Below are 27,577 nucleotides of genomic sequence, written 5' to 3' on the forward strand. Positions count from 1 at the left end.
CTGCATCTTAGGACTCAGGTTAGCCATCGACATGAACGTTTAGGAATTGCTAGTAATTGGAGATTCAGACCTTTTGGTACAGCAGGTTCTAGGAGAATGGGCTAAAAATAATACAAAGATATTGCCATATTTGCATTATGTACGAGAGTTGATGAAGAGATTTACAAATATAGAATTCAAACATGTTCCGAGAATTCAGAATGAGTTCGCCGATGCATTGGCTACTTTATCTTCCATGATACAACACCCACACAAGAATTTCATCGACCCTATCCCAGTAGGAATCCAAAATTAACCGGCTTATTGTGCTCATGTTGAAGAAGAGACCGATGGAAATCTATGGTTCCACGACATCAAAGAATATCTAGTAAAAGGAGAATACCCGGAGCACGCAAATCATACTCAGAAACGCACACTCCGAAGGTTATCCAACCACTTCTTCCAAAGTGGAGGAATTTTGTACAGGAGGAATCCAAATCTGGGGTTGATACGGTGTGCCGACGCCAAGGAAGCATCCAAAGTGCTCGAAGAGATACATGCCGGAACCTGCAGACCACACATAAATGTCTTTGTCTTTGCTAAGAAGATATTAAGAGTAGGATATTTTTGGATAACTATGGAAACAGACTGCATCAGGTATGTCCAAAAGTGTCATCAATGCCAAGTACATGATGATATGACACGAGTTCCACCTAATGAACTCAACGCAACAAAAGCACCCTGGCCTTTCTCCGCTTGGGGCATGTATGTCATCTGTCCAATCGAACCCGCTGCTTCAAACGGGCATAGATTTATTCTGGTGGCCGTAGACTATTTCACAAAATGGGTTGAAGCCGCATCTTATAAAGCTGTAACTTAGAAGGTCATCGCAGACTTTGTTCAGGATCGCTTTTGTTGTTGGTTCGGAGTTCCAAAGTCAATCATCACCGACAATGCCGCCAATCTCAACACTGATCTGATGAAGACCATGTGTGAAACTTTCAAGATCAAGCATAAGAATTCCACATCATATAGGCCGTAAATGAATGGAGCCGTAGAAGCTGCCAAGAAGAATATCAAGAAGATATTAAGGAAGATGGTAGATAATCACAAACAATGGCACGAGAAGTTACCATTCGCCATACTTGGATATCGTACCACGGTTCGCACATAAACCGGGGCAACTCCTTATTTGCTGGTCTATGGTACTAAAGCCGTCATTCCCGCCGAAGTAGAAGTTCCTTCTTTGAGAATCATACAAGAGGCCGGACTCAGTGATGCAGAATGGATACAAAGTCGTTATGAACAACTGGCTCTCATTGACGGAAAAAGAATAAATGCGGTATGTCACGGTAAACTTTACAAGAATAGAATGTCTAGAGCTTTCAACAAAAGGGTCAGTCCTAGACAATTCACACCAGGGTAGTTAGTGCTAAAGCGAATCTTCCCACATCAGGATGAAGCCAAATGGAAGTTTTCTCTCAACTGGCAAGGTCCTTGCATGGTTCATCGAGTACTAACAGGAGGAGCACTCATACTTGTAGAAATGGACGGGGAGATTTGGCCAAAAACCTATCAACTCAGACGCAGTCAAGATATACTATGTTTAGGATTGTTTACATTTCTTCATTTGATGTAACTGAACTACGCTTGACCTGATTCTCGTTAAGAGGGGATACGTAGGCAGCCCTGTGGGTTCGGTCACATCTTAATAAAATTTTCATTTTTGCCATGGTAAGAAACTGAGGCAGAATTTTGAGGAGGACCCTCAAAATTCTGAAGCGAGTCCAGCCAATTTCATCATACGCAGAACAATCAGAAAATTGCTTTCAAACTGGAGCAGAATTTGAGGAGGATCCTCAAAATTCTAAAGCAAGGAGGTTGCGACGTCTCTAAACTATGTCACAGTCACTGGTTCATCTAACTTACTTGATAGCACATATTACTATGCTTTAAAAGACAACTATATTTATCAAATGCATGCATATTTTTTCGAAAACTTTATTTCTATGGCAGTCAGATGTTACCCAGGATAACTCAAGCAGGATCTCAAGATAGGAGCACAGGCAAGGCAGAAGACAAAAGCGTGAACCAACCTTCCCCCACAGAACTCACAATTTTTCTTTAAATTCAGGAACAATAGGACAACGATATTCGCAGATACATCAAGATACTGCTGATCACGCCCAACTGTGCCTTATAAAAAGACACGCGGACGTTGCAAATATAGTCTAGGTATTTAGGCCCAGAGTCGAACCCACAGGGAATTAACCTATCAATTACTGTCTTTGGATGTACTCAATTCTATGGAATCAACTTCCCCAAACTTTATAAATCACAGTTGATGGTATTACTAATAGCTAAGACTGAAGGTAAGTAGACAGCTGAAAACTAAATATGCTTGAGTTGTAAACAATTATGAGAAGGTTCTAAGGCTATGATTTCCCCTATTGATGGAATCACTTCCGGTTATGTTTCATATAAATTAACCAACATATCTCTATCAATCATGAGTACTCTATTTACTGTGAGTCTCTCCCGAGTAATCACAATAATTTACTAAACGCACTCTCCCGAGATACGCTAGCTAGCTTAGTTTATTACAGCTCACGTTAAATTGCACCCAAGGCTTCGTTATCCCTAATCCCGCCTTTAAACCCGTAGTTATAGATCCCTCTTATACTTTGGGAGTGATGTTGTTCAACAACTACCTAAATATGCACTCTCTCCCGAGTTATGCACACTAAATAGGCACAGCTAATTGAGGATCCTGTCAATTAACTACAACAAACACGTAGTTGATCAAATAGAGATTAAACTGGCAATCTATATTAACATAATCAAGAAGTTCATCCTTCAGTAGGTTTCATCAAAACCCTAGACAAAGGATTTAGCTACTCATAACAACGTAGGATAAAACTACTAGATTATTCATAATGCACAATTGCAAGAAAATAAAAGAGATAAAAGAACTATGATGTTTTGGGTGATCTCTCACACTTGTTCTTCCTCCAAAAGTAATCTCAAACAAGCTTTTTTTACTATTTTTGGGCGAGTTTCTATAGCTTATAAGGGTTTTACAAAAGTTTTCCCGAATTGACACTTTGGCCCCCAATTTTCAGATATGTGAACAGTTCACCGCGGCGTGGACCGCGGTGAACACTGCCTCGTTTATTTTCTTCGTTTTGTCTCCGCGCTCTGAACCGCAGTCCACCGCGGTCGCGGTGGACTTTTGTCCAGTCATTTTCTTTTGCTCTTTGTGTTCGAGTACTTCTTGAGTGGGTGTTTTCTTCACATTATTGCCTCCCAACGCTTCATGTTGCTTCCTCACATATAATATTCCCTGCGAAACCAAATAACACTATTTAAAGCATTTAGTTGGCAATTTACCTTATAAAACAACAACAAAGCATGAGAAGTTAAGGTGTAAATATCAACTATATAGCCTACTATCAACACCCCACACTTAGATTATTGCTAGTCCTCGAGCAATTCACCACACTCCATCAAACTTCCTTCCCTAAGCTTTTCCCTCAACGACTCACACCATGAACATTTTGCAGAAGTTACACCTAGTAGTGAGCAAACTTTACCTCAAGAATCAAATCTTTCGTACCCTGTAACATTTGCACTTACTCAAACCACTCTACACAAGAGTCAAGACGTACCTTTCCTTTGTGAATCACATTCCCTCACATCACACAAGAGAGTAGTTCCATATATAATGATAGTGATAACAATTAGGAACTAAAATAGACAGAATTCGCTCACTCTCAAAAAGAACATTCACATGCCACAAAGATGCACCATAGGCTTGCCCGTAGTGTACTCGACTAATCGAGCCCCACTCAGTCTAAGATCAATAAGTCTTTATTTGGTTGTAATGTAGGCTAAGGGACGGGTATGATATATTTGGATATAGTGACTAGCCTCCCTAAGCACTTTTAATACAATTACATTAAACTTCAAGATCATCATTTTGTCAGCCAACATTCCACCATATTTATTTAAACATCCCCATACATTAGGTGCAATTTGTACAAGCTACCACTTATTAATCACTATACAATATATTATAATTTTTTTTCGTGGTGCTTCTCTTTTCATGCTTCACATTCTGCACCTTTTCTCTATTTCCATGGTTCCACTTCAAAAACCAACCAACCACCCCACACTTTTGCTTTTGCATATTTTCAATACCCTTCTAGTGCTTAGTGAGAGAAAAATTGGTTCAAACAGCAGGCTATTCAAACAATTGGGTAAGGTTCATATTGTGGTTGCCAAAGAAATAGGCTTATAGGCTCAACGGGGTTAACTACGATGTAATGCATTCAGGTGGGTTTACTTTATATGCCTGGCTCAACAAAGAAATGCCTATATCACTTCTAAAACTGAATGAAGCTACTATTTCACTTTGCAAACACACAGGCAAAGTTCTAGGCATCAAATGTACAACATGGAATACAGTAACACTCACACACACATGGCACATGACTCACTCCAGATTAGTTTATCAAGACATTCTCTTTTGAGTGTTCAAGTTAGGTACAAACATACAATTTTTAAGGCACTTAAATAAGATTCAACCCTTGAAGCTAAGCGCTACACTCTAGCGTCTATCGTGTTCAGGTGTAAAAACGCTAAGGGTTTGTCTTCTTCGATTTTAAGCTCGTCGCCCATTAATCCTAACCTAAAAAAAACAAAAATCTACCTATACCCTGTTCAAGCTAAACCCTTGGAAAAGAACCGTGGCCCAAAGAAAAATCAAGCGGGAGTTGCTACACTACCTAAAAAAAATAAAAAATCTATTTGGTATTTTCTCTAGACTTACTTCCCTCAAGAAAATTGTCTAAAGGATCCGTCATTAGGAAGAGTCTCTATATTCCATATATTTTTTTTCCGACTTAGTCCCTCAAGAACCCCATCGAAAGAGATCCGTCGTCGGGACAAGTCACTTACTATTTCTACTTACCTAATGAACTACTATTCTAACACCAAAACAATCAAAGCAAATAGTTAATTGTTACAATTACAAACATACAATGAAGAATCCCCCACCTCACACTTAAAATAAAGACATGTCCCCATGGCTTCAAAATGTAAAGAACAGTGAGGTAAAGGAACTTCCCTGAGGTTCACTCTTGGTCAGAAACTGTGTCTGGGTTCACGTTGCAGGCGCGACCCAGAGCTCTCAACCAGCCCATGAATTTCTTTTCCGACTTCACCTATCGGTCAGCCACCGCATCAATACGGGTACCCAAGTCTGCGATGGAGGTCCGCAACCCAGTCATCTCCTGCTCCAAAGCTGCCATGCGAGTGCTCCAGCATGGCTGTGATGGTCCTTCCTCATCCCCTCTCGGAGGAGCTGTGATCTCAGCAGCTGCCCTAGCATCATCATCAGACTCATCAGCAGAGTCATCACTTTCCGGCACTGGCTCTCTTCCCTCAAGTCCAATTTTCTTTGCCCGGAATGGGGCCTTCAGAGGTAACTTCCCATCAACTCGAAGATTCTCAGGGACCTTAGCAAGGCGGCACAGTCGAGTGACTAGCGAAGGGAAGTAGTGGCCCTTGATTAGCTCAGGCGATCTAATGAACATTTCATCATGGAGGACGCGGGCGACATCAAACCCTTGGTGAGTCATAAAGCAGTAGATCATAGCTGCCCATGGCCCATTCACATCAGTGGTATTGCTGGATGGTAGCAGACGGGTGTTGATGACCGTGAGCCAACACTTTGCCTCCCAAGTAAGAGACTGTGAGTGTAGAGTCGTCGGCTATGCTACACATTTGGGCATTCTGCCAGGTATACAGATTACCTCCTAAATTCTATCCCAGTCAACCCTCGGGCGATGAGACATGATGTAAGGATCGTCACCCGTGAATGTTGGGAGGCGATACGCTCTGCGGATAACCTCTATAGAAGCATTAACCTGGGTGTTGCGCACAGTCACAACCCCATTCTCGTTTTCTGGCAAGTTTGCAAGAAATTCTCTCACTAGCTGAATATTGGCCTCCTCTGGAACCTCAAAGAAGATGTCCACCTGACACCTGGCACTCCTTCACCAATGCCGTCCGATCGCTATGGACCTCATCGAGCAACTTCTTTGTAGCTTTCTGATTGTACCTTGTCTCCGCTGATTGAGATACGAACCGAGTGTTATCGAACTGAGTTGCACTGGCTTGGCCCCTAGCTCGTAAGGAGCCTCCTGGACCACTAGCAGAGAACCCGGTGTTTCGTCTCTTACGAGATGAATTCATAGTACCTGTCAAAACAGAGAAACACTTATTAGGACGGGCCCAAAATGTGTGACTATGGGTGGTTACTCAGACTTCACCACAACCATGTCACAACATCACCTTATATCTCCATTGAGGCAATATCCCAAACACATTGTGGGCAAGACACTTATCTTCATATACATGGCCCATGGGAATCAAGAAAACTACCCCAATTCACATATGCACTACACCCACACACCCACACTTGCTACAAACAATCACCCACCAACAACACCCTCTCAACATTCAATACACAGCCCCTTAACCAACATATGCCAACAAAAACAAAATTACACTAGAAAATAAGAAGAAAAAGCTAAACAAGATATCTTATCAACAATGCTACATTACAACAATAGTGAAGTAGCATAACAACAACAAAATATAGAAAGAAAAGAGAAGGGGAGGGGTTGGAACTCATACCTTAGGGGAAGAAGGTGAGGGGTCTTGTGAGGGAAGAAGGAGAAAAGGAGAGTATGGAGGGGAGAGTTAGGGTTTAGAGAGGGAGGGAGATTGGGGATTTTGGGGAAGGGGCGGGTGTTTTGGGTTAGGGGGGGGGTTTGATTGTCTAAAATTAAAGAAGAAGAAAAGAAAAGGGAAGAAAATGAAAAAAAATACAATACCTGGTACCCCTCCTGTGATTGTTTTAAAATTAAAAGAAGAAGAAAAGAAAAAGGAAGAAAAATGGAAAAAAAATAAAAATAAAAATAAAAATACAATACCTGGTACCCCCGCGGTCGACCGCGGTGGTTTTTAACATTCGAGACAGTGTGTTCCGCGGTTCACCGCGGTCCTCTCCGCGGTCGCGGGGAATTTTTACACCCACAGTGATTTTCGCGGTCCTCGCCGCGGTCGCGGGGTAATTTTAACGCCTGAAATAGTGTGTCCCGCGGTTTACCGCGGTCCACGCTGCGGTCGCGGGGCTGGCACTTTTTTTTTAATTTTTTTTTTATGAAATTACAAGAACAAACATACAACAACATTCGTGGGTTGCCTCCAGCGCCTGATTTAACGTCGCGGCACGACGCAGATAAGCGCATTTAAGGCTCGCTTGACCTCTGAGGTTCCGTCAGATTTGTCTCATATACTACCTTTGGCTCTTTCATGCCTATGTATAACATCAATCTCTGCCCGTTGACTCTAAATGTGTGAGAGTCTTTCTCCGAGGCAATCTCCACAACTCCTGAAGGGAAAACTTCTACCACTCGAAATGGACCAGACCATCTAGACTTAAGCTTACCCGGGAACAACCGTAATCTTAAGTTATAAAGCAATACCATATCCCCAGGTTTGAAATGTCGCTCAACAATGTTCTGGTCGTGCAACCTCTTCATTCTCTCCTTATACAATTTTGTGCTCTCAAAAGCAAGATATCTGAACTCGTCGAGCTCATACAATTCAGTGATTCTTGTTGTGCCTGCCGCCTCAATATCTAAGTTCAGCTGTTTCAATGCCCACCACGCTTTATGTTCAAGTTCCACTGGCAAGTGGCAGGCCTTTCCAAATTCCAACTTAAATGGTGACATACCAATTGGTGTTTTGAAGGCAGTTCTATACGCCCAGAGTGCATCATCTAGCTTTTTCGCCCAGACAGTTCTTGTGGCGTTCACAGTCTTGGTTAGCACATCTTTATTTCTCTGTTGGACACTTCAACGTGCCCACTCGTTTGAGGATGATATAGGGTAGCCACCTTATGGCGTACATCATACTTTGCAAGCAACTTCTCGAAGGCTCTATTACAGAAGTGGGTGCCTCCGTCACTGATAATCGCTCTTGGTGTCCCAAACCGGGTGAACATATTCTTCTTCAAAAATCCCACAACCGCTCTTGCATCATTAGCAGGCAACGCTACAGCTTCAACCCATTTGTACACGTAATCCACAGCAACAAGTATGTACTTATTGCCAAAAGAGCTGACGAAGGGACCCATGAAGTCAATCCCCCAAGCATCGAACACCTCCACCTCTTGAATCGGGTTCATGGGCATCTCATGGCGACGGGAGATGTTCCCGGTCCGCTGACATTCATCACAGCCCTTCATCCATAGGTATGCATCTCTAAACACTGTTGGCCAAAAGAATCCGGCCTCTAGCACTTTCGCAGCTGTCCTGACCCCTCCAAAATGTCCTCCATATGCTGATGTGTGACAAGCCTGCAAAACAGAAGATTGTTCTATCTCGGGGACACACCTCCGGATCATATTATCAACACATATTCTAAACAAATAAGGCTCGTCCCAATAATACATGCGGTAATCACGGTAAAACTTTTTCTTTTGTACAGATGAAAGTCACGGGGAACTATACCACATGCCAGGTAATTTGCAAAGTCTGCATACCATGGCGTTTCCTCAAGACTAGCTGCAAGCAACTGCTCGTCTGGAAAGGTTTCCAGAATCTCTTCGACCTCGACTGATTTTTCAGCTCCTTCAAGTCGTGATAGATGATCCGCGACTTGATTTTCTGTGCCCTTACGGTAACGAATTTCGAGGTCGAATTCTTGCAACAGCAGCACCCACGCGGCTTAGACTCCTTCTTCTCAATTAGGTACCTGAGAGCTGCATGGTCAGTGTATACTATTACCTTGGAGCCAATCAGATATGATCGGAACTTGTCGAAAGCAAACACCACTGCCAACATCTCCTTCTCCGTCACAGTGTAGTTGAGCTGTGCACTGCTTAGCGTTCTGCTTGCATAGTAAATCGGGTACATCAGCTTATCCTTTCGCTGCCCCAAGACTGCTCCTATGGCATAATCGCTTGCGTCACATATGAGCTCAAATGGTTGCTCCCAATTGGGTGCAACAATGATGGGTGCAGTCACCAGCCTCTTTTTCAGTTCCTCAAATGCCAACCTGCAATCATTAGAAAACACAAAGGGCTGATCCTTTTCAAGGAGTTTGCATAATGGGTTAGCAATTTTGGAAAAATCTTTTATGAATCGCCGGTAGAATCCGGCGTGTCCGAGGAAACTTCTCACCGCCTTAACTGAAGTGGGCGGTGGTAGCTTTTCAATCACGTTAACCTTAGCATGGTCGACCTCAATTCCTTTACTGGACACTCGATGCCCCAGGACTATCTCTTCCTGTATCATAAAATGGCACTTCTCCCAATTTAGCACTAAATTTGTCTCCACACATCTTTTAAGCACTCTTCTTAAGTTGTGAAGACAGTCTTCGAATGAATCTCCCACTACGGAAAAATCATCCATAAAGACCTCCATAATGTCCTCCACCATGTCTGTGAAGATGGCTAACATGCACCGTTGAAATGTCGCTGGTGCATTGCAAAGCCCAAAAGGCATTCTCCGAAAGGCGAAGATGCCATACGGACAAGTGAAGGATGTTTTCTCTCTATCTTCTGGGGCTATTAATATCTTATTTTACCCCGAATATCCGTCCAAGAAACAGAAGTGCGATCGCCCAGCCAGCCTGTCCAACATTTGGTCAATGAAAGGCAAGGGGAAGTGGTCCTTCCGGGTGGCTGTGTTCAATTTTCGGTAGTCCATGCAAATCCGCCATCCCGTGACTGTACGAGTTGTGATCAACTCATTGTTCTCATTATGCACAACAAACATTCCCCCCTTTTTCGGCACACATTGGGCAGGGCTGACCCAATTGCTATCAGAGATGGGGAAGATGATTCCCGCATCTAACCATTTGATCACTTCCTTCTTTACTACCTCTTTCATGTTCGGGTTCAACCTTCGTTGATGTTCTCTGGAAGGTTTCTGCCCTTCTTCCAAGAGAATATTATGCATACAGAAGGCTGGGCTGATACCCTTTATGTCTGCCATGGTCCAGCCAATGACAGTCTTACTTTCCCGCAGTACCTGTAAGAGCTGTTCTACCTGCACATCTAGCAAACCGGATGATACAATAACAGGCAAAATAGAATCAGGGCCTAAGAAAACATACCTGAGGTGAGTTGGGAGTGGCTTCAGCTCCAGCTTGGGTGGTTTCTCTATTGATGGCTTTGCTGGAGGTGTAGCCCTTTTTTCTAATTCAAGGGACTCGAACTGGGGTTCCTTTGTCTAGAATCCTTGGCCTTCAAGTGCCATGACCCATTCAGCTAACCCTTCACCATCCATCTCCTCTCAATTTGTCAGACATGCCTCTAACGGATCTTTAACAGTCAGTGTCACATCATCTTCTTGCAGGATCACATCTACTGCCTCCACTAGAGAGCAATTAGCATATTCACTGGGTCTCCTCATAGATTGCTAAACATTGAATATGACTTCTTCATCGTTCAGTCTCATTTTTAATTCCCCAGTCTCACAATCGATCAATGCTCTTCCTGTGTCCAAAAATGGTCTACCCAAAATGAGAGGTATCTCCTCATCTACCTGGTAATCCAGAATAACAAAGTCTGCAGGGAAAACAAACTTCCCCACTTGCACCAACACATCATCAAGAATACCAGTTGGCCTTTTCACCGTGCGGTCAGCTAGCTGTAGCAGCATTGAAGTCGGTCTAGCTCTGCCAATGCCCAGTTTGGTGTACACAGCCAGCGGCATCAGATTTATGCTGGCTCCCAAATCACATAATGCCTTGCAAAAGCATAACTCCCAATTGTGCATGGAATAGTGAAGCTACCTAGATCAAACATCTTTTGAGCCATTGGTCTTGTCACTACTGCGCTGCAGGTCTGTGTCAGAGTCATAGTGGAAAGATCCTGAAAATCAAACTTCCGTGACATTAGATCCTTCATCATCTTTGCATAAATGGGCATCTCCCTCAAGGCATCCATCAAAGGAATATTCAACTGAATTTGACGCAGCATCTCCATGAATTTCTTGTATTGAACTTCCTTCTTTTGTTTTACCAGTCTCTGAGGGAAGGGTGCAGGTATCACCCTTTGTGCACTGCTTGCTGGCTTCTCTCTGTTGGAGTTTTCTAACACAAGAGGTGTCACCTGATCTGCAGCTTGCTCATTCATCTTATCCTTGCCTTTTTCCTCGTGACTCTGTTCAACCACCACTTCAGTGAGTTCTGTTATTTCATCTACCTCTAATGGAACTGGAGTGGCTGGCGTACTCTCCTTGCTGGCCTGTATAATTTCCTGTTCTGTCTAGGTCCCTCCCATTTCGGAGACTCACTGCCATCACCCGATTCGGGTTTTGTTCCTTGGGGTTGATGTTTGTGTCAGCAGGCAAGGTTCCCTGAGGGCGGTTGTTCAAAGCCATGGATAGCTATCCCAGCTGCGTTTCAATGTTCCTTATAGCTGAATCATGCACTGCCAATTTTTCCTGCACTTTACCATTTGTCCCAATGAGTTGCTGAAGCATGCCCTTAATTTCCATCATGTTGTTATCTTGCTACTGAGGAGGTGGTTGATATGTTAATTGTTGCTGATTTTGCTGTGGAACGCCCTGTGGTCTCTGATATGGTACTGGCACCAATTGGCCTTGAGGTTGCATACCCCCAGGCTGCTGCAAGTTTGGCCTGTACTGCTGATTTTGTGACGGTCACCACTGTTGTCCTCCCTGTCTCTGACCCCCAAAGTTGTTGACAGAATTCATATCTTCTCTTGCCCCTTGATTTTCACCTTCTCCGCTCCATGAACACACATAAGACTGATTAATACAAGGTGTACACATTCTTCCATTTGTAGTATCAACAATGTGCACCTGTTTTGTACCCATCTCATCAATCTTCTTTGTCAATATGCTCATCTGGGTCATGAGTGTGGCCATGTTCTCTGCCTACGAATTATTTGGGTCAAGAGGGACTGAATGCACTATGGGTGCCAGTGTTGTACCTCTAGTCATCCACCCCGAATTTTGTGACATCTTATCAAGAAGGATTTTGCGATGGGTGAATGTCTTACTCAACAATGCACCTCTAGCTGAAGCATCCACATTTGCTTTTAAATTGTCAGCTAGCCCCATGTAGAATCTCTGGCCGAGCATCTGGTCTGGAATGCCACGGTGAGGACAGTTCACTAGCATCCCTTTAAATCTTTCCCAAGTTTCTTGCAAGGACTCAATCGGCTGCTGCTTATACTGCAATATCTCATCAATCTGTCTTGCAGTCTTGTTTGGCAGATAGAACTTGTTCAGGAACTGCTTGACTAATTCCTCCCAGGTGGCAATGGAATTGATAGGGAGCGAATTTAACCAAGTCTGAGCTTCCCCGGTCACAGAGAATGGGAACAATAACAACTTGATAGCTTCCGGGTTCACATTTGGCTGCCTTTGGGTCACACAAATTGACAGAAAATTTTTCAGGTGCTGCTGAGGGTCTTCAATGTGTGATCCGGAGAACAATCTTTATTCTGCAATAGATGCAGCATATTGTTGGTTATCCGGAAGGTCTCCGCTTGAATTGCGGGCACAACTATGGCAGTGGCCAAGTTATCAGCTGTGGGCAGTGCCCAGTCATAAAGTGCAGCTTCGGGCACAAGAGGTGCCACTATTCTTACGTTGGGGTTTGCTGGCGGATCCCCAACGTTTCCAATGATGTTGTCTGCGTCACCCATGTCAAATTCGAGCTGGTGTGATTGTTGTGATTGTTGGATTCTCTTGTTGGCACGGTTGAATGCCCTGAACGTTTTCTCGGGGTCTGAGAGTCCTTCTAGCAGTTCTCCAGTCCTCGAAGAACTTCTAGGCATACACCTGAATTCCACAAGAGTTCGAACGTTAGAATTTCAATGAAAAGATTGGGTATAGAGAAAACTGACTACACTAAGAATTTTTGTACTTCTTTCAATTGTACTTGATACACCATTAAATTCCCCGGCAACGGCACCAAAATTTGATAACGCCAAACTATGCCTTATAAAAAGACACACGGACGTTGCAAATATAATCTGAGTAATTCTGCCCAGAGTAGAACCACAGGGAATTAACCTATCAATTACTCTTGTCGGACTTACTAAATTCACAGAATCAATTTCCCCAAACTTTGTGATTAACAGTTGATGATATTTCTAACAACTAAAACTGAAAATAAATAAACAGCTGAAAATTAACTATGCTTGATGTGTAAACAATTGGAATAAGGTCTAAGGTAATGGTTTCCCCCGTTGTTGATTTCCCTGGTTGTATATGTCTTATAACTGTGACTTAGTTATCTCTATCAATCATGAATCTCCAGTTATCATAAATCTTTTTCAAGCAATTATGATAATTTACTAGACGCACTCTCTCAAGCTACGCTAGCTAGATTCTCTTTACAGTTCACTTAGATTGCACCCGAGGTACCGTTATCTCTAAACCAACCTCTAAACCCTCGGTTATGACTCTCGTCTATACTCTGGGAGTGATGTTGTTCAAACAGCTACCTAAATATGCACTCTCTCTCAAGCAGATACATACTAAATAGGGATGGATAATTGAGGGCCCTTTCAATTAACCACAATCAAAACGTAGATGAACAAATAGAGATTAAAACCAATTCAAAACTATATTAATATAACAACCAAGTTATCCCCAACGGGTTTCACCAAAACCTTAGATTAAAGTATTTAGCTACTCATAATAACGATAAAAACTACAAAAGAATTCATAGTCATTGATAGAATAATAAAGTAGGGAGAATAAAATTGTTTTTCCAAGTTGCCTCCTTGCGTCTCTTGATTCTTCTCAAAAACTCGAACTCCTCCTCTATTGGACTTGTTAAACCTTTTATAGTTGGTGTAGATTTGCCTGGACTTTCGGAATTGCCCTTTTAAAATTACTGTTCCCGCATCTGGACTAGCGCGGGCGCGCTAAGGCCGCGCTAGTGGGGTTTCATACTGTTTTGGGCTGCTGGACTAGCGTGGGCGCGCTAAAGCCGCGCTAATGCCCGCGCTAGTGGGGTTTTCCACTGCCAAATGCGCTTTGCTTCAATTTTCATCCATTCACTCCAATTTTTGCCCGGATCACCATCATAAGCCCTCATTTGATTATTGCACTCCTGTGAAACACCAAAGTCACCGCTCGAGCCAATTTTTTGCATTATTTACATACTTACAACAGTAAAGCATCCTTAAGTTAGAGCCCGAACGTAGGCCAAACTATACAATTTAGCCTATTATCACCAAACACCGCTTGCTAGGCAAGCCAACAGAATAAAATAATACAGAAGGAAAAGCAGTAAATATCAAATAACTGAATAGTAACTTAACGTCAACCACCCCAAGATTTGGTGTCACAAGTAAATGAGCATCTAAATCCAGCTAAATATATGGTTTGAAAGAAGTACATCACTGTCCGAAATAAATTGAAAACAATACAAGATATAGGAAAGTGACTCTAAGGTCTGCAAATGAAATGCATCTCTACCTCGAATCACTGACCGGTATCCGCTAAGTGCCTCTCGGGACTCCGCTGTTACGAACGTCAAAATCTATACAGAAGTGCAGAAATATAGTATGAGTATAAACGACCCAATGTACTTAGTAAGTGTCGATCCTAACCCCGACGAGGTAGTGACGAGGCTAAGACAAGACACCAACTATAAATATGTGCAGATTTATATAAAACAACAGAAATAACTAGTAAAACACTAGATATAATAATGGGGGTGGGGCATATAAAAGGGAGCAACAATCGAAACAATATGTACAGAATCACCAAGTACGTCTCTTTACGAAATAAGCAACGAAATCGCCAAGTTAAATTCAAGTATCAAGTAAAGGCAATGAAATACTCAAATTGCACGACATCAACCTTCGTGCTTTTACTCTCGTCCTCACAATATAATATATATACAATTGCACAGCATCACCCTTCGTGTTTTTACTCTTATGCTCACCATAGAATATAAATAAAGCATGTGCACGGCATTACCCTTCGTGCTTTACTCTCATCCTCACACGATAATGATAATACCGAAAATAAAGTGTATGGCATCATCCTTCAATGATAACAATATGCAAATATGGCACAACAATACAGTTCGTGCTTTTCACTCTTCCTTGCCAAGAAACAATAATAACCCAAAATATCAAGCAAGGTAGGAAGCAAATTTCAACTTCAACCATGGTGCTAGAATAAGCAAATTCATCTTTCACTATCACAACAACCTCAACATGAGCAATAAACTCGAAAGTGAACAGTCAAAGAATAAACAATCAAGCTATGACATGAAGGCATGGTAAATTAAACATGGTACTAACAAGACAAATTCCACTCGCATGCTTTAACCCATGACCACATATATATACTCGTCACCCTGTATATAAGTCATCCCCACACATAGTTCATGTAGAAATTAGACCAAACAAGTCATAATTTTCTCAAGTCAAGGTTAACTACGATACTTACCTCTTTCCGCAACTCAATCACTAATCAATAATGGCCTTCCCTTTCAAACAAACCTCCAAACCAACCGAATCTAGTCAATTATCAATTACACAATCCAAATTAAGCTTTAGAAACTACCCACGAATGGAATAAGTTCAATTTTATCGTTTTTGACAAAGTCAACAAAAGTCAACCCTAAACTCGCTTGGTCTAAATTCGAGTTTCAGATCAAAATCCAATTATTCATTCACCCCCGAGTCCGGATATGTGATTGATTTTGAAATTCGACCTCAAATTGAGGTCTAAATCTAAAATTTTCAAGATCCCTAAATTATAACCAAAACCCCTAATTTCTACCATGAAATTCTTAGATTTGATGTTTAAAATTAATAAAAAATTATTAAAATTGATTGTAAGTAGTTAGAGATGCTTACCAATAATTTTGGGGAGAAAAAATTCTTCAATATTCGCCTCTAGAGAGAATAGGGTGAAAAATGGTGTAAAATGAGAAAAGTTCCGATTTTCCAATCTTTTGCCCTACTACAGATGTCGCATCGCAATTGTGATGTCCGTAATTGCGAGACACTGATCGCAAATGTAATCAGTGCATCAGACATTCAGACGTCGCAAATGCGATTAGCCCTTCATCGTAAATACGAAGCTTGCGAAGCTGCCAGCCTCCAGCTCCAAGTCGAGAAAACAACTCCAAGGTCGCAAATGTGACCACCCACAGTACGCAAATATGATCCTATCTTCGCATTTGCAAAGTCAACAGCCCTTCCCAAATATCGTATTTGCGAGTCCAACTTTGTAAAAGTAGGACTCGCAATTGCGATTAGGTCATCGCAAATGTGAGACCTGCAGAGCTGAAACACCAGCAACAAGCATCAGCACTCCTAAAACATTTCGCAATACACCCGAAACTCACCCGAGCCCCCTGGGCTCAAAATCTACTATGCACATAAGTGTAATAATATCATACAAACTCGCTCGTTACCTCAAATTATCAAAATAACACCAAATAACAATAATCGATCATCAAAACTCTAGAATTTCAACTAAAAACTCATTTTTCACAATCTTTCACTAAATGCGCCAAAATGCGTTTGGGTAACCCCAGACCCAATCAAACGTGTGTACAAATTCAAAAATATCATACGAACCTACCGGAATCGTCAAAACACCGATTCAGAGTATTTACCAAAAATATTGACCGTGGTCAACTCTAGAATTATTTTAAGTCAAAATCTCATTTTTGTCAAAATTTTACGTAAAAGCTTTCTGAAAAATGACACGGACCATGCATGCAGGTCAATAAACATGAAACGAATCTACAATAGGTCTCAAAACACATAAATTAAGGCTGGTACTCAAGTTACCTATTTGGTCATCACATTTTTCCACTCTAATAAAATGTTAATCCTCCAATGGACATAGAAAAGTACCTGCACTGGTAAAAAAAGTGGGGGTATCTACTCCGCATATCGGACTTGAACTCCCACGTAGCCTTCTCAATTGGCTGACCTCTTCATTGAACTTTCACAGTAGAAAAACTCTTATATCTCAACTTACGAACCTACTGGTCTAGAATAGCCACCTGCTCTTCCTCATAGGTCAAATTTTCATCAAGTTGCACCGTGCTGAAGTCCAAAACATGTGATCTGTCCTCATGGTACTTCCGAAGCATAGAAAAATGATATACTAGATGTACCTCTCCAAGGCTAGGAGGTAATGAAAACCTATAAGCAACCTCTCCACCTCTCTCCAAGATCTCGAATGGGCCAATAAACCTCAGGCTCAATCTTCCCTTCTTCCCAAACTGCATCACGCCCTTCATGGCGACACTCAGAGAAGAACTTTCTCACCTACCATGAAAGCTACATCTCGAAACATCCGGTCCACATAACTCTTTTGCCTAGACTGAGCTGTATGAAGTCGCTCCTGAATCACCTTAACCTTTTCCAAAGCATCACAGACCAAATCAGTGCCCAACAATCTAGCCTCACCGGACTCAAACCAACCAATCGGTGAACGACATCGTCTCCCATATAAGACCTCTTACGGAGTCATCTGGATACTCGACTGATAGTTGTTGTTGTAGGAAAACTCTGCTAAAGGAAAATACTGGTCCCACCGACCCCCGAAATCCATAGAGCGTAGCCGTAACATGTGCTCCAATATCTTAATAGAGCGCTCAGACTATCCGTCTGTCCAAGGATGAAACGCGGTACTCCCTCGACTCGCTTGCCCAATTCTCCAAAAATGTGATGTGAAATCGTGCCTCAGTCAGAAATGATGCAAATGCGCACGTCGTGCAAGTGGATAATCTCCCGGATGTAAATTTGAGCCAGCCGCTCTAAAATTAGAAAGTCATCACCGGAATGAAGTGTGGGGACTTAGTCAACTGGTCCATAATAACCAGACTGTGTCATATTTCCTCAAGGTCTGTGGTAAGCCTACCACAAAATCCATGGTGATGCGCTCCCACTTCCACTTCAGTATCTGCAATCTCTGTATCAACCCACCAGATTTCTTATGCTCGTACTACAACTGTTGACAATTCAAAAACCCAGAGACATAAGCAACAATATCTTTCTTCATTCTCCGCCACCAATAATGTTGTTTCAAGTCATGGTACATCTTCGTGACTAGCGCGAACTATGAGCCTCCTCAAGGATAACCTCTCTTAACCCATCAACATTTGGAACAAAAATCCGGCCTTGAAGTAGCATAACACCATAAGCTCCAATCACAACCTCTTTGGCACCACCCCGCTGCACCATGTCCTTCAGCACCAACAAGTGAGGATCATCAAACTGGCGAGCCTTGATACGCTCCAACAATGAAGACTGTGCCACAACATAAGCAAGAACCCGACTAGGCTCCGAAACATCCAATCTCATGAACCGATTGGCCAAATCCTGAACATCTATATCTAGTGGCCTCTCCGCTAGCGGTAAATATGCCAAATTGCCTGTGCTCTCAGCCTTCCTACTCAATGCAATAGCCACTATATTGTCCTTCCTCGGATGATATAATATGGTGATATCATAGTCTTTCAACAACTCCAACTATCTCCACTGCCACAAATTAAGGTCCTTTTGCTTGAACATGTGTTGGAGACTCTGATGGTCGATATTGACCTCACATGGAATGTCGTATAGATAGTTCTTCAAAATCTTCAGTGCGTGAACAATTTCTGCCAACTCTAAATCATGCACAAGGTAATTTTTCTCATGAAACATCAACTGTCGAGACGCATAGGAAATCACCCTACAGTCCTACATCAATAGTTCACCAAGCCCAATATGCGATGCATCACAATAAACAGTGTAAGATCTCAAACTTGTAGGCAACACCAACACTGGGGCTGTATTCAATGCAGTCTTGAGCTTTTAAAAGCGTGCCTCACACTCGTCGGACCATCTGAAAAGAGCACCTTTCTGGTTCAACTTAGTCAATGGGGTTGAGATAGATGAAAACCCCTTTCACGAACCGGCGATAATAACCTGCCAAACTTAAGAAGCTCCGAATCTCTGTAGTTGAAGTGGGTCTAGGCTAGTTCTGAACTGCCTCAATCTTTTTAGGATCCACATTAATTCCATCAGAAGATACAACATGTCCCAAAAAGGCAACTGAGTCCAACCAAAACTCACACTTCAAAAAACTTGGCATATACTGGCAATCCCTCAAAGTCTGAAGAACGATCTGGAGATATTGCTCATGTTCCTCTCAACTACAGGAGTAAACCAAAATATCATTAATTCAGACAATCACAAAGGAATCCAGATCGGGCTTGAACAATCGATTCATCAAATCCCTAATGGTTGCTGGGGCATTAGTCAAGCCAAATGACATCACTAAAACCTTGTAGTGACCATATCGAGTCTAAAAAGGTGACTTAGAGACATCCGCTACCCCAAATTCACCTGATGGTATCCAAATCTCAAATCAATATTGGAAAAGACCTTGGCATCCTGAAGCTGGTCAAATAAGTCATCAATCCTCGGCAACAGATAATTGTTCTTAATAGTGACTTTGTTCGACTGCCGATAATCTATGCACATCCTCATTGATCCATCCTTCTTCTTCACAAACAACACTGGTGCACCCTAAGGCGAGACACTCCATCTAATGAATCCCCTCCCCTATCCAGCAAATCCTACAACTGTTCCTTCAATTCTTTCAACTCAACTAGGGCCACACAGTATGATGGAATAGAAATGGGTTGAGTGCCAGGAACCAAGTCAATGTAGAAGTCGATATCTCTATCGGGTGGCATGCCCTTCAAGTTGTAGGAAATTCCTCTGGGAACTCACGCACAAGTAGAACCTAATCCATGGAAGGAACCTTCGCACTGGAATCACGGATATAGGCCAAATACGCCAAAAAACACTTCTCGACCATACGTCGAGCCTTCACGTATGTTCCCCATGAAGATATTCTACAGGGTTGATAGAAACATGGGCTAGGGTTTGCATGGGAGCATTTAATGCTTTGGGTTATAGAAGTTGCACATAATTTTGCCATGAATTAGGGCTTGTAGTGTTTAAGGGTGATTGTGAGGGGTGTTTGATGACTGACCAACCTCAGGAGGAGGCTGGCCAATTGTCGGAGCAGTCATGAAAGGCTTCGAGATGGCTTCGTGATCAGTCGTCTCCAATCGTCTGTCGCCAAATCCCTATATTTCTTTTTAAAATTGGTATTTATCATATTTACACGTTAATTTTTTTTTTTTGGCGAAAGAGAAATAGACTCCCCTTTCTTCAATCTTGCTCCGCCCCTAAAGATAGGCAAATCTACAGTCAGTTTGGTTCGATTTTTTCTCGGTTATTTTTTTATTAAAACCAAAACCAAATCAATGTTGATAAGGTTTTACAATTCAAAACCAAAAGAATAGCGACTTTTTTGTCCATTTGATTCGGTTTTTGGATTTTTCATTAACACCTCTACTCAAGGCTTTCGTTCCTCGCTCAAGTCTAAAGAAAATTCGACAATAAATTGGAGCACAACTACCATCTTTATATATAGAACACATGAAAAGAACAGACCCCCTATGAATATATGTCTAAGACCAGTTTTTCTACTACAATAATAACATGTGGCCGTTGTTCCTCATTCAAATCAAAAGTAAATTAAATTGGACAAGAAATTGGACCATAAGAATCTCCTACGATCTCTAATTATAGAAGGTACATGAAGAATAACCCTCGAATTAATTAGCATCATCATCAAGAGCAATCTTCTAGTATGCTAACAACCTGGAACCTTTGTTCCTGACTTAGATCTAAAGGAAATCCGACAAGAAACTGAAGAATAAGGTCCCCTCTCCTACTGTCTTCTTTAGGTTTAGGCATGCCTTGGCCTGGTATGATTTTCTCAAAACCTGGATAAATAACTTGGTCAAATGACATAGTCATCTCGTCTCCACCCAAAAGAGGTACAGTGATTATACAACCTGTGAGAGCCTGGACTAGAGGGACTTCAACTCCAAGCACCAAGTCATCTCCTTCTCTCTTGAACAATGGATGTGTTTTCTCATCAATCGAGAACACTATATCAGCTGGAAGCGTGCCTGGTCTCTCATCCCCCTTACCTTCAAATGTAATTTTTGTTCCTCTTTTCCATCCTGGCCTTACCTTTATTGTTACAACTTCCTCTTCTTTAACAATAATCCTGCAGAAACATCACCATCATGATTTCACTAACTATATACAGTCAGACCTTTCTATAATAATATCCCTATATAATAGCCATTAACTATAAAAGTCGAGTTATTCTCGGAACCAAATATTATACTATGTTATAATATATGTCCTCTATAACAGCCTTTCACTATAGCAGCCAAAAGAATTCGCAACAAACGAGACTGTTATAGAGATGTTTGACTGTATTTAATTTGAAAACGTTAAATGCCCTATGGTTGGAAAGGAAATTAAGTTAGATTAATACATACCCTGTGGTTGCAATGACATCTCTTGTAATCATGACCTTCTTGACGCATCCATGGCACAACTCCTCAAGGGTACATTCAAGCTTCTTCTCGATTGGCTGAGGCTTTCTCCTGGAAGTCGACTGGGAAAAAATGATAGGGGCTGTGTTTCTTTTGCTCGCTACTTTGAATAGGTTTGGGGTCTGATCTGATATTGGGGTGCCAGGAGTTGTGGGAGTGCTGGCTCCACTCATCGAGAAACATGGCATGGATGTGTAAAAATCTACTGTTGGACTGATCCGACTGGTCGTTCTCGAAAGAAGCGTGGGGCTTGAAATTTGTAGCTCATCCTCATCTGAACTCTTTCGGGGTGTTTTTATCGCATCACTTTTCAATAAGTTTTCTTCGTCTCTCTTTTTCTTGCTAAGAACCTGCAGATTTTGCAATTCTCACATTATTATATATGGCAATAGAATAATTAATGTGAAACCTTTCCAAGGAATTAAATGCAATGTATAATCTTTTCAACTCTACTTGTAACAAATGAGGCATATATGTGAGGTTACGTACGTACCCTGTAGGCCTCATTGATGGATCTAAACTTGTCTACGGCTTCAGCTTGGTTGGACGTGTTTCTATCAGGATGCCATTTCTTGACAAGATGTTTGTAAGCTTTGCAAATATCTGGGAGGGATGCAGATTTTGAGATTCCAAGAATGCCATAATATTTTGCGGCCGAAATCGGTGACTTGGTCGATTCTCCCATGTCACACACAATTTACATAAGTTTCCTATTACAAGCTGAAAATTGTGGAGAGAGAGAGAAAGGAATTGAAGGAGAGATTCTGTGAAAATGAATGTAGATAGAGAGGGTGACAGTGTCCGGACAAGTGTGTGACAGGAGGGAACGTAACTTAACAACGGATCATTTTCTTTTACTAAGGAAACTTGGCTTTCATATTCTTATTATTCTTAAGTTTGTTCTCTACCTCTGGACATATAGGACCTTTTACTAATATTAGTACAATAACAAGTATGAATATGATACTATTTGTATACGGTCGAAACCGGGCTCATCTATTGCGTGACGGATCGGAACCAAAACGTGATGGATTGAAGATTGACCCCAAGTTCATCGAACCAAAGTATCTGAACATACGTCCCCAAGATCTTCGAGCCCATGACTCCGGAACCGGCCCCGATTCTGTATAAGCTCGAGGAAACGTTATTGGACCCAAGAACAGAAGCTGAAATATTCGCAACTGGTCGGATATCACGGAGGGAATCTCGGCACGTATCAATGAGAGACCGATTAATTAGAAAATCATGACATTTCTTACTTTTTATAGAAATGTATCTAAAGCAGGACTCCCTTACTATATAAATGGGAGTTTGATTCTTTGTAATACACATTGTAACACATATCCCAAAGCTTTATAATATTATTTTCTTTCTGCAAGCTACTGTTCTTCTATATTTAACATCATTTGAATCACATTCAGTTCGAGTGAGGTCTATTTTCTCAAGGTTATAATTGTTCAAGTCACACGGTTTGAATTTATTTTATTATTGTTTGCTTTATTTATAATCCAATCTATCGCTTTGTGTCACATTAATCCACGTGTCCTTAAAACTACTTATAAATTCAATTGTTATCCGATTTTAAGGGTAAACAGTTTAGCGCTCACCGTGGGGCTAAAGATAATAGTGGTTATTTGATACGAATTGCCAAAAGATACACTATTTTTCACTTGTTCTTTGAAGTGTCTTTGATTTCAGTCTTAAGCTCAAAATGTCAAACTCACAATTAGCACTCCTACCTACTGACAGTGAGTCTGGTCAACACAGTGAAAACAATAACACAACGCCCGATAACGAGGTACCACCCGTTAATCCCGTCGGAATTCCAATTGCGGACCTGTTGGATGCTAATTCGCATGTGGCTATCGACACAAGCCTCTCTACTGACCCCGAGAATAGCATCCGTGGTGGAGTTCGGTCGATAGCACAGAATACTCAAAACAATGAAGGAGACGGGGTCAATCTACGGATGATCTTGCAGGCTCAAATGGCACCAATAGCTCAGTTATAAAACCAGAGCCGCATTTCGAGTAGGATCGAGCCAGACCTATCTCGAGAGATCGCTCGCAGGGAGGAGTTGATCGCGGAAAGGTAGAGCGGGAAAAAATCAGGCAACAACCCCGAGATCATAAAAATGCTTGAGGAGCTGACAAAACAAATAGAATCAGGGAAAAAAAAAATCGAAGCAAATGACAAAAAGGTGAAAACCTACAATTCCTGGGAGCGTCGCCGATATTGAAAGGCTTGGATTCCAAGAAGTTTGTACAGAAATCTTTCACTCTGAGTGCGGATCCAAAGCCGATCCCTAAAAAATTCCGCATGCTCGAGATTCCTAAGTACAACTGAAGGACCGACCCAAATGAGCATGTCACTTCATACACATGCGCCATCAAAGGAAACGACTTGGAGGATGATGAGATCGAGTCTGCCTTGCTAAAGAAATTCGGAGAAACCCTGTCAAAGTGAGCCATGATATGGTATCACAACTTACCCCTAATTCTATTGACTCATTTGTTATGCTTGCAGACTCTTTTGTGAAAGCACACGCTGGGGCTATCAAGGTCGAAACCAAAAATCAGACCTCTTCAAAGTGAGGCAAAAAGATAATGAAATGCTCAGAGAGTTCGTATCTCGATTTCAAATGGAACGGATGGACCTGCCTCCAGCCGCTGATGATTGGGCCGTTCAAGCTTTTACCGAAGGACTCAATGTTCGAAGTTCGATGGCTTCACTGCAGTTAAAGCAGAATCTAATAGAATATCCGGCTGTCACTTGGGACGATATGCATAACCGATATCAATCAAAGATCAGAGTCGAGGATGATCAATTGGAGACTCCTTCCGGGTCCATTTATCCTATTAGACCCGTCGACAGAGTCAAGAGAGATATCAATTCTGAGCCAAGGTCGAACATGGATCGATATAAGCCGTACAATGAGGATCGAAGAAGCAATCAGAGTTCTATACAAAATGAAAGAAGAAACGACTGAGGCCAAAGCGACCGGAGATTCATGAGCAAGAATGGTTTCCACAGGCCTATCAGACCCAAAGAAGCACCGAGGTTGTCAGAATATAACTTTAACGTAGATGCTGCTGCTATCGTATCGGCTATCAAATGCATCAATGATACCAAATGGCCCCGACCTCTACAATCCGACCCATCCCAAAGGGATCCAAACAAGATGTGCAAATATCATGGCACTCACAGCCACAAAACAGAGGATTGCAGACAGTTGAGGGAGGAGGTAGTGATCGCTGCCAACTCCGCACTACTAAAAAGTAGCAAGAGAGGGTCGCAATAGCATTTACCCGATTTTGGGTCGGGATCGATATCCACAGAGAGCTAGAATTGGAGTCGAGTATCTATCTAGTTTAGGAATGCATATGTGTTCTTAATTGCACTTCTCAACATTTTTGGGGTTTTCCTTATAATTATACTTTTAACAAACTACAAAATTTAAATTAAGCTAAGAGTTAAATATTGCAAGTTGTATCTAATGGTTTAAAAGGCACTAGGGTAGTGACTACCGCCTAGGTGGTCAATTGACGGGTACTTGAATTTAAGGCATATTTGACACGCTTGGGGAGTATGTTATAACCGTTGCACGACTTTACCCACTCTACACCTCTCGGTGGTTCGAGTGATTTTTTCCAAATTGGCTTTCTCAAGACCAATTGGGCATGCAAATTTGCACAAACAACTAGGGTTCAATTCGGGTATTACTCTCTCGAGGATTAACCCTTTAATTGGGGCTATCAATCTCTTGAGTACGCCCCAATTCATTGTTGGACCAATTTCGGAGACTTAGGCTCTCTTTCTCAAGAAGAGCTCAAGTCAACTCAACACAAACTAGTGTTTGCAACCACTAATTCAGAAATTAACCATGAAATTGGGCCAAATAACAAACACCCATAGTCAAATTAGCCCTAAAATACAAGACCCATCAATTACCCACACTAGGGTTGAGCCACAACCCTAGCTATAGGGTCTAGCTACTCATATTCAAAGAAGAAAAACAAGAAATAGATGAAGATAAACACATATTAATTAATTGCTAAGCTAAATACAAAGATTCAATGGTGAAAAGTAAGTAAAAATTCCCAAAATGGCTAAGAAAAATCGTATCAAGAGCGCAGCTTACGTATTACAATATCTGATGCCCTAAAAATGGAAAAAAAAAATTTATTTATACTAAGCTGAAAAATCTGGACAAAAATGCCCCTGCGGGGTTAGTGCGGACCGCACAAAATGGACCGCGGTCCGCACTAGGCTTTGGTCTTCAAAATTGATCTCTCTGAACTTGGGCTCCGCGGACCGCACAGAATGGACCGCGGCCGCGGAGGCTTCTAGTGCGGTCCGCACAAAATTGACCGCGGACCGCGGAGGCTTAAAACTTGAAAATGCAACCTCTCTGAATCTTGGCACCGCGGACCGCAGAGAATGGACTGCGGCCGCGTTGCCTCTAGTGCGGACCGCACAAAATGGTGTGCGGCTGCATTGCCTTGAAGCCTGAAATTCAACTCTCTGAATCTCCCAGTGCGGACCACACAAAGTGGTGTGCGGCCGCACTGGGCCTGCTCTGCCTGAGCTTGCCTTGTCTTTGGCACTTGTGCAAGTTTCACTCCTTTTGAGCCGATCTTTGACATTTTGTCACTTTGTTGATCAACCCTGCAATCAAGCACAACTTGTAAGCCTTTTGGGACTATTTTGTATGAATATTTGATCAAAGCATAAGCAAGAAGGAGTATAAAATGCGTCAAAATCCCTGGCTATCAACTCCCCCAAACTTAAGCTTTTGCTTGTCCTCAAGCAAACAAAATAAGACCCACCCCTTAAGAGAAAGTTCAAGAAAAATTTTAGCCGTCCTAAAGCGACCTCAACTAGCCTCAATTGGGAATATCAATTGCCCTCAATACGAATGAATCATTAACAACATTTACTCTTTGAAAAACCATGGATCAAGTGCGACACAAGAGCATCAAGAGTGGTCAAAATGGACAACTTGGATGAGGCAGTCTGCATCCAGTTGTTGATACTCATAAGTGCCTGGCTCAATCTGTGGGCCGTAATAGGATGGGCCCGGGAAGATGGAATCTCCGAGCCTGCTGAGGTGGATGGGCCAGCACGAATGGTTGTGGATGTGGATGGACCGGGAAGGACATCTGTGGAAGTGGAGGTAGGCTCAGCAGGAGCCACTACCACGACTGGCTCTTCAGACTGGCCAATTGTAGTAGTAGCTGTACCCTTGAAGCTCTTGCTCTTGGGTTTGTCATCCCCCTGCATGCTATACCAGGAAAAAGGAGCCTTTGCTTTGACTTTGACATCGAAGGGCTTCTTGTCCACTTTCAAGTCCCGGAAGTAGATAGTGAGGGTGCTGGGGAAAGGATAGTTCCGGTCATGCTCCGCACCCACTATAGAAATGATTCTGGACATCACATTCCCCACGTTGATGCGGTACCCTTCCATGATAGAAGCCACTAACACAGCCCGGGAAAGAGGAAGGGTGTTGTCATGTGTTGTAGGGTCCAACCTGCTACATACAAAAGTCTCCCACCCCTGTGCCTCAAAGTTTAAACTCCGTCTCAGAATTTTGACTCCAGCAATCAACCAGTCAGGGGTGGTACCTGGGATTGCCAGGTAGTGTGCCAACCATGGACGGACCTCCTCACCCATTTCCAACTTCGCCATGTATAAGGTCTCGTCCTCCTCATTGAAGCCAAGGTATTCGTTGAGGTACTTCCCTTTAAATAACACTTTCATATTCCGAACCTTGGTCACTTTGGAGCCCTTTTTGATGTGGGCTACATTGCAGTAAACCTCTTTGACCATGTGTTCGTTGGCATCAACACACTCTTCTAGAAAATGTTCCCAGCCCACTCTAGTCCTAAACTGTCTCTGCACGTTGGGGTTGTGGGGTAATAGGTCTCTATCAATGAAGCTCCTCTCTGGAATCAACTTTCTCACCGACCACCACTCCCGAAATTTGTGGTACGCCACCTCACTCACGAATCTATGTCGCCAAACCTCCGGCTTCCTAGTTCTATCAACACCCCCAACCCTTGGTTCTCCTCCTTCT

At 42.3% G+C, this 27,577-nt stretch overlaps 1 protein-coding gene across 2 annotated transcripts; it reads right to left on the bottom strand.

Moving 5' to 3' along the window:
* Nucleotides 20,552–22,215, bottom strand: LOC109231780 (dnaJ protein homolog 1-like). Of its 2 annotated transcripts, XM_019397412.1 has the most exons (4): nucleotides 21,995–22,215; nucleotides 21,445–21,851; nucleotides 20,947–21,164; nucleotides 20,552–20,874 (listed from the first exon to the last, which is right to left on the bottom strand). In XM_019397412.1, exons 1-4 carry the CDS (start codon nucleotides 22,184–22,186, stop codon nucleotides 20,720–20,722), a joined length of 972 nt encoding a protein of 323 aa, XP_019252957.1. In that variant the 5' UTR covers nucleotides 22,187–22,215; the 3' UTR covers nucleotides 20,552–20,719. The 2 variants fall into 2 exon arrangements, with proteins under 2 accessions (XP_019252957.1, XP_019252956.1); XM_019397411.1 differs by having other exon boundaries at nucleotides 20,552–21,164.

The sequence above is a fragment of the Nicotiana attenuata genome, chromosome 8, assembly GCF_001879085.1.
Source record: "Nicotiana attenuata strain UT chromosome 8, NIATTr2, whole genome shotgun sequence".
NCBI lineage: Eukaryota > Viridiplantae > Streptophyta > Magnoliopsida > Solanales > Solanaceae > Nicotiana > Nicotiana attenuata.

Bases quoted from the DNA above. Each gene is read 5' to 3' on its own strand.
- LOC109231780 (XM_019397411.1), bottom strand. From the start codon at position 22,186: ATGGGAGAATCGACCAAGTCACCGATTTCGGCCGCAAAATATTATGGC. The intron at 21,852-21,994 runs GTACGTACGTAA...CAAAATCTGCAG, and splicing joins CCATCAATGAGGCCTACAGG to GTTCTTAGCAAGAAAAAGAG. The intron at 21,165-21,444 runs GTATGTATTAAT...ATGTTTCTGCAG, and splicing joins GATGTCATTGCAACCACAGG to GATTATTGTTAAAGAAGAGG.